A 14,464-nucleotide genomic window follows, 5' to 3' on the forward strand; every position below is an offset into this window, starting at 1 on the left:
CCTGGCCAAAGGCTAATTCTGTCTGGTTGTGCCCTTGTAATCAATTTCAGCATCTTTATTTTCTGTAATCCTCTTACAATTATGTTTTAAGTCTCAGGTTTCTCAATTGCCCTTCTAAGGCAGATGTGAGCCTAAATAAAATTCCTGACACAGAAATGGAGACTTCAGTACAAGCTCAATTTCAGGTAAGTGAAAATAGAGGATGGAAGTTGCTGAGAGACTGGCAGAGAGCCTCAAGTATCCCAAGAGGTTTTTATGTTAAAACCCCCATAAAATTTGCAGGAAGTAAAACTAAAGGCAACTGTGAAACAGAAAACACTGAACACTCTGAGACATTGAAACCTAGATACAGCTTCATTTAAATGGTGAAAAACTTGTTCTATCTCTACCTTCGGATGCCTCTATTATTGGGAAGGATTTGGGTGGCAGCTACCTACTAGCATTCTGTTCTGAAAAAGGCAGTTTTAGAAGTTAGAAATAATGTTCTTCAGCAGTAGCACATTTATAAGTGGTGACCATTAATCAAAATGTGCTTGCCATAAGGCAGAAGAGTAGTGAAAGCACCTGAACTTCCCTCCCTAAATGCCCAATAATGCATTTTTGGAAATAGCTTTGCTAGCCACTAGAAGTGGAAGTGTCCCTATGGAAGTGAGATCTGACCTGCTGTAAAGTAGTTTGTTGTTATTTTGAAGTGCAGCTTTCCTCCTTCTTACATATATTCTATTGGCCCCTGCGCCATTGCAAGGACTCGCAAGAGAAGAATTCCCTTGTGGCTCCACACACAGGTTTTTGGAAGATTTTTTTTTTTACTGTAAAGAAGGTAGAGCAGAACACAGCTCATAAGCCTCCTGCAATGAAAGCGTAACAAAGCCAAGGGCAGTGATTCCGTGATTCTATGAATATAAGGTCAACATCAAGACAGTTATGTATCAGTTACATGAATTGATGGACTGAGGCTGTGATGGATGAAATATTATGTGAGAGCTAGTAAGATTTAATGTCAAAATGCAATCAAAATGATGTCTGTATACCCAGCACATCAAGCATTGTAGTTCCAGTGCATGTCATTATTATCGCTACTGACATATATACCTTCAACAGAAACTATGATTAAACATATGCAGAGCTTTTTAGAAGACTCCTTAGAGGTCTTTTTCATTCATGGAGTAAGACAGAATGAGAAGAACTGGCAGGAAGGGGTCCTGCCTTCTTTTTTATTGCAACTACAATGGAGTTCGATGAACTCCCAGACATAGCCACACTGTGAGCATTTCCCAGCTGCACAGACCCACCTGAGGACAAAACCCTCTGGCAACCTCAAGATGAATAGCTGGGCTGAGGTTCACCTCTGCCATGGTTAATTTCTATCATGTCAGGAAGGCTTCAAACATTAAGCAGTGAATCACCTGCCTTGCATGATTTTTTTTTCTTTCTTATACATTTTTTAATATAATATCCTACAGAAAATGAAGCTGAGAAAACTCTGTGAAAATTGATACCACAGAACAGCTTTAAAGCCAAATTATGCCAGGGAGAGAGCATGTGTATCCTTTTTAATAAAGAAAGAACCAGATGTCTGGCAAATCTAATAGGTTACGGAGGAATTATGTTAAGTGCAGAACAGCAGGAGCAAAGGAAAAACACTCATTACACATTTTTCAAACTAACCATAGATGGTAGGCAGTGACTTAATTTTTTATCTTTGTCTCTGCAGATCATCTCTACCAAGGAGAATGAAAATCATGAAAAGCTCCTGGCTGCTGCTCCAACTGTTTCCATGCTTCATCAGTGTGAAGAGACTAAGCGGCCAGGCAGACCCGATTAGCACAGCCTTACTCCATCTCAGCAAACCTCAGACTTAAACAGTTGCAGTGGCTCCTTGGCTATCCTCTGTTGAACACCTTGAACTTCTTCCTAGTGAAGGAAGAAGTCACCTTCTTCCTAGTGACCTTCTTCCTAGTGACCTTCTTCCTAGTGTCACCTTCTTCCTAGTGTAAACTGGAGAGGGACTTTTTGAAAGGGCGTGTAGTGACAAGATAAGGAGGAATGGCTTTGAATTGAAAAAGGGTAGATTTAGACTAGATATTAGGAAGAAATTATTTACTGTGAGGGTGATAAGGCACTGGAAGAGTTCTCCCCAGGAAGCTGTGAATGCTCCATCTCTGGCAGTGTTCAAGGCCAGGCTGGATGGGGCTTTGAGTAACCAGGTCTATCTAGTGGAACATGACCCTGCCTGTGGCACGGGGTTAGAAATAGATGATCTTTAAGGTCCCTCCCAGCTCAAACCATTCTATCGTTATATGACTCCCAGGGTCCACCACGTAGAGTTGCTATTCAAGAGCAAGTGTCATCATAGCAGCAGAAATTCAATCTATTTAAAAGAATTAAAGACTAATTATTTCCCCCAGATACACCCAGAGCAATGAAAATTATGTGTGGGTATTCAAGTGTAGACCAGGGCTCAACCTTTGTTAATATAAGATTTATTCTCCCAGTATAGGCACAGAAGTTGGCATAGCATCAAAGTATTAACTCAGGATCCCCAAATGCTCACAGAGATCTATGGTATGCTTCCTGCAGAGAGTTAGAGTGCCAGATATTTACATAGAGCCCCAACAGTAATTAAGCAAAGTCAACAGGCAAATTATAATTGGGACAACAGCCTTCTGTATCTTATTTGGACTTTTTTGGTTTTGTGGTTTTAAACATACCTGTTGTAGATACCACTGCTAGCTATTACTTAGCAATGGATACCAGCCAAAACCTCTAAAACTCAACATTTATTTCTATATAGAGAACAGAAATTGTGGAGATGTTACTTCATGCATATGTTTTCCCACATTTGGCTGGGTTTTCCTAGCCAAAGTGGGTTTGATTAAGAATATCTCAGTAGCCACCTGGATGAAGTATCTCATTCTTAAGGAAATGAAAGGAAATTACACATTTATTGATAATAAAACATGTTTGTTTTAGGAACTGGGGAGTGTGTTCTTCAGATTTTTGTATTTATATATGTTTATAAAATCCCCTCTGAGTCTTCTCTTCTCCAGGCTGAACAATCCCAGTTATCTTATCCTTTTCTCATGGGAGAGAAGCTCAAGACCTTCTCTCTTAGTGACCTTTCTTCTTAGTGACCCTTCACTGAAATTCACTGAACTGCAATAGCACCATATGTAGTAGTATGATGACTTAAACTTTTGCCTGCTTTGTGTTTGAAAAAAAAAAACCCAACCTAATAACAAACCCAAAAAGAATACCTACTGTCATTAGTGTTCAGATAGCAACCAGAATCAGTCTGCAGGGGTAGCTGTACCATGGAACAGTACAACTTCTCAATGAAATATCACACTCTTATGCCTTTATGTTTGTAGGTACACGACCATGTAATCTATTTATCGTCAAGGAGGGTTTTGTGGCTAAATATCAAACGTGCTCTAAAAATTCACCCTATGTAGCCCCTTATTTCGAAAATGGAAAGCTGAAAATAGCTTTAAGTCAGGAAAAAGGAAACCTGCAGTTCCTCAGGCATTCTGAGTAATTGTATGAGCTGTAATTGAAAACTCCCTCATGCAATGTGACCTTGTTTGAATTAATTGATTTTGGAATCAGTGCTCAATAGTTCAGTAAGCGTGGAATTCTCCGAAGTTTACTCATTGCCAAGCAGAGTCTCACTAGCTGAGAAAAGTAAAATGGACAAAAGACAGTTCCCTACTTGTCTTTTGCAGTGGACTCTTTTGTAAGAGTGAGTTTAGCAGAGCCATCTACTATGAATTAGATAAAAGGAGGTGCATATACAACTGATCTGACAGGTTTGCAGTATGCTACGTTTTCTAGAAAAATGAAGTTGTAATCCATGAACATACTGGCCACTTAAGGCTAGTAACTATATCCTTTGAAATCAGCAGTACTTCATTCTGTTTCTCTCAAGATCAGCTGGAAATCCCTGAAACAGAAGTGATCTTGGACTGACACTTAACATAGGACAGAAATCCAGGAAGTCTTTATGTACTGTGACCCAAACCTCATTTTGCTAAAATCCATAGCTAAGTGGACTTTGTCTATCATTGACCCATTCATCAAAAAATACAGCTGTAGCCGAAATACTTGGGTTAGATGAAAATGTGAAGGAATTTTAAGAAACTGAAAAGGTTGTGCCCTTTTATTTATCAGTCAGCCTGAAAGCTGAAGAACTTAACTGAGGCCACTCAGTGCTTGTTGCTGGAGAAGGATTCCATACCAATGGCTGGAGTGCTTCAGTTCATCCTTATTGGATTTTTAGTCTTTTCTGCTTTAGCTGTTTCAAATGTGCACTGAGCAGATATCCCACCTAATGGCTGAGTATCCTGAGCAGCAGGCTAAAGCAGCAGTATCTCTCACAATATAGTGTATACTAATGCCACCAGAAGAAACTGAGTGTGCCTCCCACATCTAAACAGATGATAACCTGGTGTTCAGGCTACCCTGGATGGCCAAATATACAAATGTCAAATGATTCTATGTGTCACAGAAGGGGTTTTAGCATGTTCTTCTGCTTCACAACAGACCATCCTAACTGCTACCTCCAGCACCATTGCAAATATTTCTGCATTCAGGGTAAAACCAAACATCAGCAGGAAAAATCCTGAGGAAACATTCTGAAATATTCTATAACATACGGAGTAAGTCATATGCAAGACTCTTTCTACATATAGGACATGTTACAAAAAAAAGAAAAAAAATAAAATTATGCTCTCAGGTGAAGGGGAAAAAGGGAGTAGAGTTGTTAATATCTTCCAGACCTCCTCATTGGTTGTATCTTCATAGTACAATCCAGAGCTGCACCAAGGTGATTGAATTACTTTTCAATTAGACAAGATAGGTATTGCAGGTGGGATAACATGTTACTGCAGCACTGCTCCCAGCCTACTGCCCTCTGTTTTCCAGCAGGACTATGGAGCCAGGGCTCACTACACACTGAGCTGGTGGTAGCACAGTCTGATACCTCAGGTAGCTTGCACACCTCCTGCAGGGCTCTGCTGCACTACCCACATATTACCAGGAAGGAGCTTTCCAAGCTGACAGCGGAGCTTATATACATACAGATAGGCTCAGACAATACAGAACTAAGCTGGAACTACCTGGAAAAGTGACCTAGATTTTATGAACTCTTCCTGAAAAGTGAACCACTGCTGCAAGAGTAGCAAAGACATAAGGCAATAGCAGTTAGGATGACTACTGCGCTCTGTGACTTCCTATTCAGGAAATTACATGTTGTCTGTGACAGAAGGACAAGGTGGGAGGCAGCAGCAGCTGGAGCTGTATTTTCTCAGCTGTGCATCTGACAGCTGCAACTGGATACAGTTCAGCAACAGAAAGCATATGCTGTCATTCAGGGCTTTTAACACAAAGTATTTTTCACTGAGTTTATTCTCTCTTTACAAAATGAATTGGAATGGCTAGAAAAGCCCTAACCACAATGAAATATGAGTCTTAGCAGGGGTCACATAGAGTCCAGGTCCAGCTTACAGTGTGCCAACTATGCTGACTGCCTCCTCTGCATTGTAACTTCTCTCATTCGTTTATATCTGGAGCAACAGATAGTGCTTTGTGTCTTGTCATTCATACAGTCTCCATCAGAAGTGTAAAAGCTTGGTTCCATGAATAATTAAACTACATGTTTCGGTGCAAAAGTAATGTGTTCATTAGTACCATAGATATTACCAATGAACCATTGGCTCTCTCTGTAAATTTGTACACATTTAAGAAGAGCTAGCTCCTGGTAGTTCTTGCTCCATCTACTAGAAAACCCTGTTAACAGAGACTATTAATAATGTCTCACATAATATTCATTATAATTGCAACCTTAGTACCTTCTGAAAGTTGTTAATGCATCTAAGAACTTTTTAGGAAACCGCAAGCTATATTATACCATAATTTTGTAATTGAATACATAGATCAAATTTTTTTTTTGTTTTAGATTTTTTTTACATGACTTAATTTTTAGCTAAGCCTGTGTTATGATTTGCTTTACAACATCGATAAGGGGAAGTCATGACCTATATCACTAAAAATTCAAGTAATAATTAAATAGCAGCACTGTTAATAGTCTAAGCAATTGCTTCAGTTTCTTTTCCAAGAAGAGTTTGCTACATCAGAAGCTAAAAAGGAATCAACGTAATTTAATTTTCCTAGGAATTCAAAAGACTGAATTGTAAATTAATGCTGATGTGAAACTTTGACCTTTTTGACATTTATTTGAATGAAGCCCACATAAATGTCAAATATCTGCCAACACCATTTCCACATTTCAGGTAACTATTTCTTTTGCAATTTCCAGGCAGGGCTGGAGAAGAGTTTTCTGAGTTATAGCAATGATAGCAAAGGAAGCATCTCCCTCCACAGTGACAGGGGCTGAAGAGAGAAATACGGAAGAACTGCAGATGCGGCTTTAAAAAGAACTGAAATTTTCAACTAATAGTGAACCACATAATCCTTACTCTTCCTGTAAATTAGATAAATATTTCTAATTTGAATATTTGTCTTACATAGAAGCTGAGGTCAAACTTTGCTTAGTGATACAAAGATATTATTTTGAATACATAACCACACTCAGAACTGTATACAGTGCATAGGCTTGGAAATGGTTTTGGCTCAGGAAAATATCTCACATCATCCTTTTTTTGCTCCAGAATGTCAATATCACCTCACAACAACAAAGCAGAAACATTACATATTTGGGCAAGAAAATTGATCTGATAAACCATTTCCAGGATGTGGGAGAAGCCATGAAACGAAGGCTAGTTTTCAAAACCACAGTATTTAACCAGCAGACCACTAATCAATGTGAATCATTTCTCATAGGTATGAAAACACTGGGATGCAAACATATTTACTGCCTAATCTGGTTATTTTCCCAAACATATTCTATTATTCAGCAGTTTTTTGTCCTGAAGAAAATAAATTCCTTTCAGTGAGAATTTCAGGCTTATCTAGCACATAAAATCAAACAGCATAGGTTAAAAACAATTAACTTGGTAACCAAAGTAATTCTGAAAGTATTCCAGTTCAGTATCTGGAGTCAGACACCAAAATAGATATTTAGTTGTGTCTTTTGCCATGGAAGGTTACTTCACAATAATCACACAGACATATGACATTTATGAAAATTAGTCCCTGGGGTAGCAATAAAATCTCATTTTGTATCATGACAGCATCTCAATTAAACGAAGTATCCCTAGAGGTGGCACTGTAAACCACAAATTCTGGTCGTACAGAAAGTTATATATAGCAATTAAAATACTATACTTGAGATAAAATAACATTTTATGCTACTTCTGAAACGCAGATTTATGTTATTCAGCCTCAGCTTACTTCCTTTATAAGCTCCCACTGATCTGTCATACAACAGATACGTCAAGCAAATAATTTAAAAAGTATTTTTGTGTGATATATCTTGAGCTCTATTTTTACCTTTTGTAGATAGGTAGCCTGCACTACAATTCCATAGTATGTGGCAAGGAAAATATCATAATTAGGAACTGACATTAATGTATTTGGAGACATAAAAGTGAATTTTGATCACTTAAGAAAGAATATGTATTTCTTATAGATATCATTTTAATTATTTAACTGCTATCTGTGCAATATTTTCTCTACCAAGACTAAATGCTAATATGCTAAAATGAATAAAGTTATTATCTTTATTAAGCAACTAACAAGAGAAATAAAGTTGCTTGAAAAACTTCCAAAGACGCTAACTGTGAATCGTACAACAATGCACGATAATGGTTACTGATGAGTAATAGCAGATGTGTAAAGCGTGCCATAATGTTTATGATTCAGAGTACTGATAAAACTGGTTAGACCTTTTCTAAGAGTAAGTAGTTAATTACCTGCGTAGTTAATTGCCTGAAAGTATTTAGACCAAATATTTAAAATCTTGCTTCTCTTTTTTATTCTTTACTTTAAGGGCCTAAGTTAAAATTAGTGCAACTGATTTCTTTTAGAAGATTAATTACTTGAGAGATAAAAATATCTAAAGGTCTGATAATAGCTAAATGATATCATTTGAACTTGCATTTTTGTAGTTGCATCTGGGTAACTGTCTGTATGGAAAATGAAGGTCAAAATTCCAGGTCATTATATTATGTTTGCAGGGTTCTCCCCGGAGGGAGCTTATTCCAGACTGTAGCCACAACAGCATATTACAAATGTAAGAATACTGGTGTCAAAATTATCACTACACAGGGAAATTTTTTCCAGTGTCAAACATCCCTTTACAAAACAAAAAGACATGTTTTTACATGCAGGACATTGGAAGGGTCAGTGTAATTTGCTTACCTGTGGTTGACCTGATAGTTGAGGTGATGTTGGAAGATGCCATCGCAGGTATACATTCATCATCTTGGGAATAGCCTGCCTGAATGGCACGCAAGTAACTGTGGCTTCTTGTTCGGAAACATCCAGGGAGGTCAAGGGCATCCATTGCCTGAGCTTCAACTTCACTAAACACTGATTCACACACCGATTCAAATTGCCCATTAACCTCTGCTTCACTCATCTGAATAAACAACAACAATGCATTTGATTTTTGACTTGCTTTTTTGTGATCATCACGGCCTCAACATCTCAAATGGACACCTGTACATTGATGAAGAACTGTTTTAGCAAATAGTTAAAATGTAGTAATCCCTTCTGATCACATTCACATTTTTTTAACTTATATCAGCTGTTTATATGTATATAGTAAGTACATCACACATGCCATAAAATTGATTTTACATTTAATATTTTTTGGCATATCCAGAGGATTATAAATGCATGATTTAATGGTAACCAACAGGATCACTCTGTGCTGATAGAAATACATGTTCTGCCAAGACAGGAGAACAGAAATCAGCTATACTAATATAAGCCTCAAAAGGTGAGGGTGGACTTCCTGGCTTCCTCCCTTATCAGCAAAGCTACTACTCATGTGGACATTTAGCCTGTGTGACAGGTTATCTTCCTCTCACTATAAAGGGGCTCAAGGAGGTATCTCATAGTCAAAAACATGTAAGTTCAGAGGAGGTGATGCTTCTGAAAGGTTTCAGAAATACTGCATCTAGCCTTGTGTCCAGTGAAAAAAGAACTATTGCGTGAAATAGAGTGAAAAGTAGTCAGATGAGAAAGTAATGCTTCAGCTGAGAATGGTCCTAAACCTACCTCATTTCCTGGTTACCTGGGTTAGCCATTCAACTGCCATGGGAAAATGAAATGCAGCCACTACTGCCACCTTTTCTTTAGCAGCATTATTTTAAGCCTGACACTTCTGTCACCAAGTGTGCTGAGGATCCCAGCCTGTCAGAGCACACTGCATGTGCCTACCTGCATCACCTGCCAGGTCAGCCCCTTGTGGGGTTTCAGCATTCCCCTCCAGCTCCCTCCAGGGGTTGGGCAGGAGCCTGCGTCTACCTGATGGTACTTCCTGCAGGCTGGCCATGATGCAAAACTGCATTTTTAGGTAGCTTTTATGATAAACAAAGTTTAGGCAGGCTGGCCAGGTTTAGGGAACCTCTCAATAGGGAACTGTATATTGCAGTTTTGAAGATGAGTGCCTAAATTCTATCTAATTTTTTTATAACAGGCTCTTTGAAGTCGGGCCTAACTACCTATAAATGTACTAGAATAATTCAAAATTATGATAATATAAAATCAAATAGGAAGTTTAACACTGGAGAGACAAATGCAGGACCTCCTGATGACTTCTTGTTTTTAAAAAAGAGAGTGCTAGAAATCAGAATCACTATAAATACCAAGTCAAATTTGTAGCATCACTAAACAGAACATCCAGTTGATATTACCTTTTCTAAACAGTTGCTAAGTGCTAAGTGCATTTTTCATTATTACTGTTCCTAGAACATTATTCATTATGGAAACAGTAAGTGCGAATGTTTCAGACGTTTTAGGATCTTGATTAAGTAAATGGAAATTTCATATGGAACTTCTGATGATAATGAATAACTGATACTTTAATTTCATGTAAGACATTTTGGCTACTACATCTCTTCTGAAAGGAATTACATTACCCTTCATAAAATTTGCTTCTAATAAAGTTAAGTAGACTAATGCAATCTTGAAAAGATTAGGAAAAAAAAATCTTACTCTGAAATACTGTGCATACATCATTGATCAGGGAATTTATGGTAATTTAGTTCATAAACAATTTAAGTCCTAACCACTTCTTTCAAACTAAGGTCATTGGCAATAGAAAAATCAGAAGTTTTAAAACTTAAATTAAAAAAATAAGCCATGGAACCCAGTATCATTCTTGACTATACCCTTAGTCAAGAGTGAAAAAAGATCTCGCCAAAAAAGACATTAAAGATACCACAAACTATACAAACTGCTGTTATGTAGGTGGGAAAAGAAAACAATGGCATCATGGAAAAAGAACAAAAACAGTAAAGGTTCAGAACTTGGTTTTTTTGTTGTTTTGTTTTTTTTAATACAGTTACTTTGTGTAGTGTCTATTAAATAAATTTATTACTGGTCTGGAAACAGCTGGACTGTGAGGTGAGAAGTGGGTGACTGACATAAAATTATACAGGTTAGTGAAGACTAGAAAAGAAAGTAAGGAACTGTATCCAGCAGGTTTAGTTCATCTGGCCAATTGAGCAATCTACCTGCAAATGAAATCTATGGTGGACATCTTTCCAGGTAATGCACACAGGAATGAAGAATTTTAACCACTGCTGAAACCCATTAATCATTATGGACAGCTCAGTGAACATATCCACGCATAGCCATGGTCAAAGAGGCAGAACATGTTAGAATAGGTCTGTATTACAGCATTGTTTTGTGGCAGCCAACAAAATGCTTTGAATGCAGGATCTAATTCTTGTCAAACTTTCTCAAAACCGGAGTGTAATAAAGGTAGAAAATAACCAAACCAGAGTAATGAAAACCAAGGTATGGGAATGATGGGGGCAGGTTTCACAAAGGAGCTCTGTAAAATAATGAAAGGTTTGGAAAATGACTTACTGTGTAATTCTGATTTGTGCTATGCAAGATTATACTTAGATTTATCCCACATAAGTTAAGGAATCTGAATGAAAAGCATTAGTCAGGTGACTAGTCCCTCCCAGCTCTCTACAGTCAGTGGAGACAAGCATTTTCAGAGGGCTGTCAGCCTGCTCGGGAAGTGTGTTGTCCTGGAAGAAAGGCTTTCACTCCATTAACTACAGAGGAAGCTTTAGTCGCTGCCTTAGTTAAAAGCCTCAAGTTAGATGAGTTGAATCCAGGCCTGAATAGCCATGCAGTACAAAATGAATGTGAATTAACATAAAATTGCTTAAAAAAAAGACTTTTTTTAAGATAGCCATTTTGCATAATTAGCTACTATACCCTTTGGTGTCTCACTAAATGGTCAAATTAAAATGAAGTAACACACGTCTGAGAAGAGGGCAGTGCCCACCTCTCAAGAAGCAACACAGGAAAGAAATGATAGGACCAATGACCATTAGAAACATTGGAAATTTTATGTAAAGTCCTCCATTAAGCAGAACATGCACATACCCATAAGGCTGCTTGCACTTCAGGCCTGATTCGTATCTCACTTGAACATGAATTAGTCTAACTAAGTAACATAAAATCAACAGGGTGGAAAAATGTCTCTTTTCAGAAGTCCCCATACATAGAATAATTGATGGGATTTATTCTTTCATTCAAGAAGAGTGAGGGATTGAGTTTAGAGATGAATCACTGCTCCTATGGAACACAGTTATTTCAATCTACATCTTAATCTGGCAACTCACATTTACTGAAATGAGAGTAGGTATTTTCAGAGGGTAAGTATTGTAGGAGTGTGCCTCTTATGCTCACTCGGAGACTTCTTATGATTTAAATATATAATATAGGCTGAAAATGAAAATAACAGTATTTATATTTTTAATGAAAAATATTGTGAGTGACAGTGCCCCTTTGCTTCTAGCATTCAGTATTTCCCTTGAAATTTTGCACAAGGGTTGCATTCCTTAGAACTGAATTACTTTGGCAATTTGCATCCTCGGTTAGCTATTAATTAAAGAAAGCCCAACAACTAAAACCATCCACTAGTAACAACTCTTGCATCTGCAATTAACCTATAAGCAAAGTTATAACAAGAATTTCCCACCTGACTAACACAGCTGGCCTGACTGAGCGTGCTCACTGCTCTCATATAGCTCTGATTCCTTGAGCGAAACTTTGGGGAATTGTAGTTTGCAGAGGGATCCAGGTTGTGACCCCCAGGCACGTCACTTGCAGTTTGAAGGTAGCTCTGACTACAAAGGAAAGAGGAAAAAAAAAAAAAAAGGAAAGGGTGTAAGACTACAGATGGAATCAATTAAGATACTAAAGACAGTAATTTGTATGAGACTTAACAAATCCATTCCCCAGGGTCCAAATCTCTCTGTCTATAAAGCATCACAGATCTGTTGTAGTGAAACACCTTAGCACAGGCAAAGAATCTCTCTGCAGTTCTGCCACCCGGATGATTGAAATTTTAAGTGTTCACTGTATTTAAACATCATCAATCCTCCTGGCTATTAATGTTGAACTTTCCTAAAAGAGAATGTCTAGGTCAACAGCACAAGAACCAGAGCTAAGGTGCAAACCAAAGTAACTAAAAATCTTTCTTCATAGACAAAATCTGCTACTTGTCATCTGTTTTTCATCAGGGTGTTAGGCATCAAGAGACCTTTTATCTTCAAAGGACTGAAATATTTTTACAAAAGATCAAAATATCCCATGTTCAGCTAAAAAAAAAAAAAGAAAAAAGAAGATTAATAAGGTACTCAGAGCAACCACACAAAGCTCTAGAAACACTTTCCTTATAGCACATATCCCAGTTTGGGAGACAGACCTTAACACACTGAGACCCTTTCAGTATGCTTTCGCTACAAGGGTATAACAGTGTTCGTGTTTCATGTTCAATATATTGACATTACCCATGATTCCAGGAAAATAAGTAAGTCAAAGAGAAGTACATTGCATTGAATACGAAATTTAAAAAAATGAAGGTCACAACCAAGGTTTACCAGAGTTCTGAGAACCTCTGGAAATCAGATTTTAGTCATCACGTGACAGTCACCTCTAGACACCAGTGCATAAATTCATTAATGTTTCAGATAATGCCGGGTTTCATGTGGTAAAAAGGCAGTTTTAATATTTATTCCCTAAAGATAACTTTAACAAAAACACAGTTTCTGGGAACAATACATTTGTGACAGTTGAACATCTGTCAAGATTGGCACCACAGTTATTTCGAGCTGAGCTGGCAGTTACTCAGCCCAGCAATGGCTGTGACATGTCTGGGCTGCCAGAAATTCCCCTGTGAAAGCGGAAGCTTCCTCTCTGGAAGGACCAGGCCACTCAGTGAACGAGAAAGCACAGGTTCAACTCCCAGTGCAAAATGAGGCACAAACCAGGACCTCGTTTCTTAGACCTCGTTTCTTATCAAACACTGGGCATGACCATAGGCTGATGCTTGAAGGAGGACTCAGCCTTCCTCAGTAACTGAACAAAACCTGATTCTGGAGTGGATTCAGTCCCTGAGGACCACTCGGTGAGGAATCTCAGACCTTCAATCATGGCTTTGAGAAGCAAATAGTGTTCAGCTCCAGCTCCCTGTGTGGTCGTGTCCTTTGATGTTGGACATGTGATGACCCAAGGTCCCCTCAAATCACCAGCTACAAGAGCATACGGGTTTATTAGATCTTTCTGACCTTATACTTGGGAGATCAGTTCTCAAGTACTTCCATGTGTTCTCCCTGACTTAGCCATCTCAGGGTCAACATAGACATAGCCATGCTTCCACAGGGCATTTGGCAATGGCTGAGCTATCTGCTCCTCTAAGACAGGCTGCCCTTTTCAGTGAAAAAGGATAGGTTTTGTTTTCATCTTGGTGCAAGGAAGGCATTTTTATTTTTTTTCCTAATTCTTCAGAAATTTCCATGGAGAAAAAACTATTTTTTTTTTGTTCCTGTCTTTATTCAGTGATTTCTATGGAATACCTCTGTAACATCATGACGGAGGTAAACTATGGTGAAACTACGCTGTAACTGCTAAAACCAAAATGAAAATGCATGAGATTGATGCAGGCATGTGATCGGAGGTTAATTAACTCATTGCAGTGGAACTGATTTGCAGATTAATATAGCCATCTGATAGTGGGTCTAATTTGGGTTTAGGTGATGAAAACAGGAACTGTAGCAGCACTTTCTTTTTCTTTTTTTGTTCCCATGGATATGAAGACAAATATAATAGATCAGTTGAAGTGGTGCAGAGCCTTCCTATCTATATTTCGTTGCTGGATATAAATAAACCTCCCTTCCTCTACAGGCAGCAGGTTGATGTTTATCACCTTTTTTGTGCCATTCTGATTTTTGCGTATGCTTTACCAAATCTGTCTGGTATTGTTAATTTAACTTTTTTTAGAACAGTTAGATGAGCTCCCTCTGGACCT

General features: G+C 38.1%; 1 protein-coding gene across 1 annotated transcript in view; it reads right to left on the reverse strand.

The window, feature by feature from the left end:
- The window catches only part of DLGAP2 (DLG associated protein 2), a 149,406-nt gene that overhangs the window by 38,978 nt on the left and 95,964 nt on the right, over positions 1–14,464 (reverse strand). Inside the window, exons 4-5 of the mRNA XM_065679172.1 lie at positions 12,134–12,281; positions 8,320–8,539 (exon numbers count right to left, since the gene is read on the reverse strand). Of these exons, the coding sequence (XP_065535244.1) occupies positions 8,320–8,539; positions 12,134–12,281 (368 nt within the window). The remainder of the gene's footprint in view (positions 1–8,319; positions 8,540–12,133; positions 12,282–14,464) is intronic.

This window comes from Lathamus discolor, chromosome 5, assembly GCF_037157495.1.
Source record: "Lathamus discolor isolate bLatDis1 chromosome 5, bLatDis1.hap1, whole genome shotgun sequence".
In the NCBI taxonomy this organism is placed as follows: domain Eukaryota; kingdom Metazoa; phylum Chordata; class Aves; order Psittaciformes; family Psittacidae; genus Lathamus; species Lathamus discolor.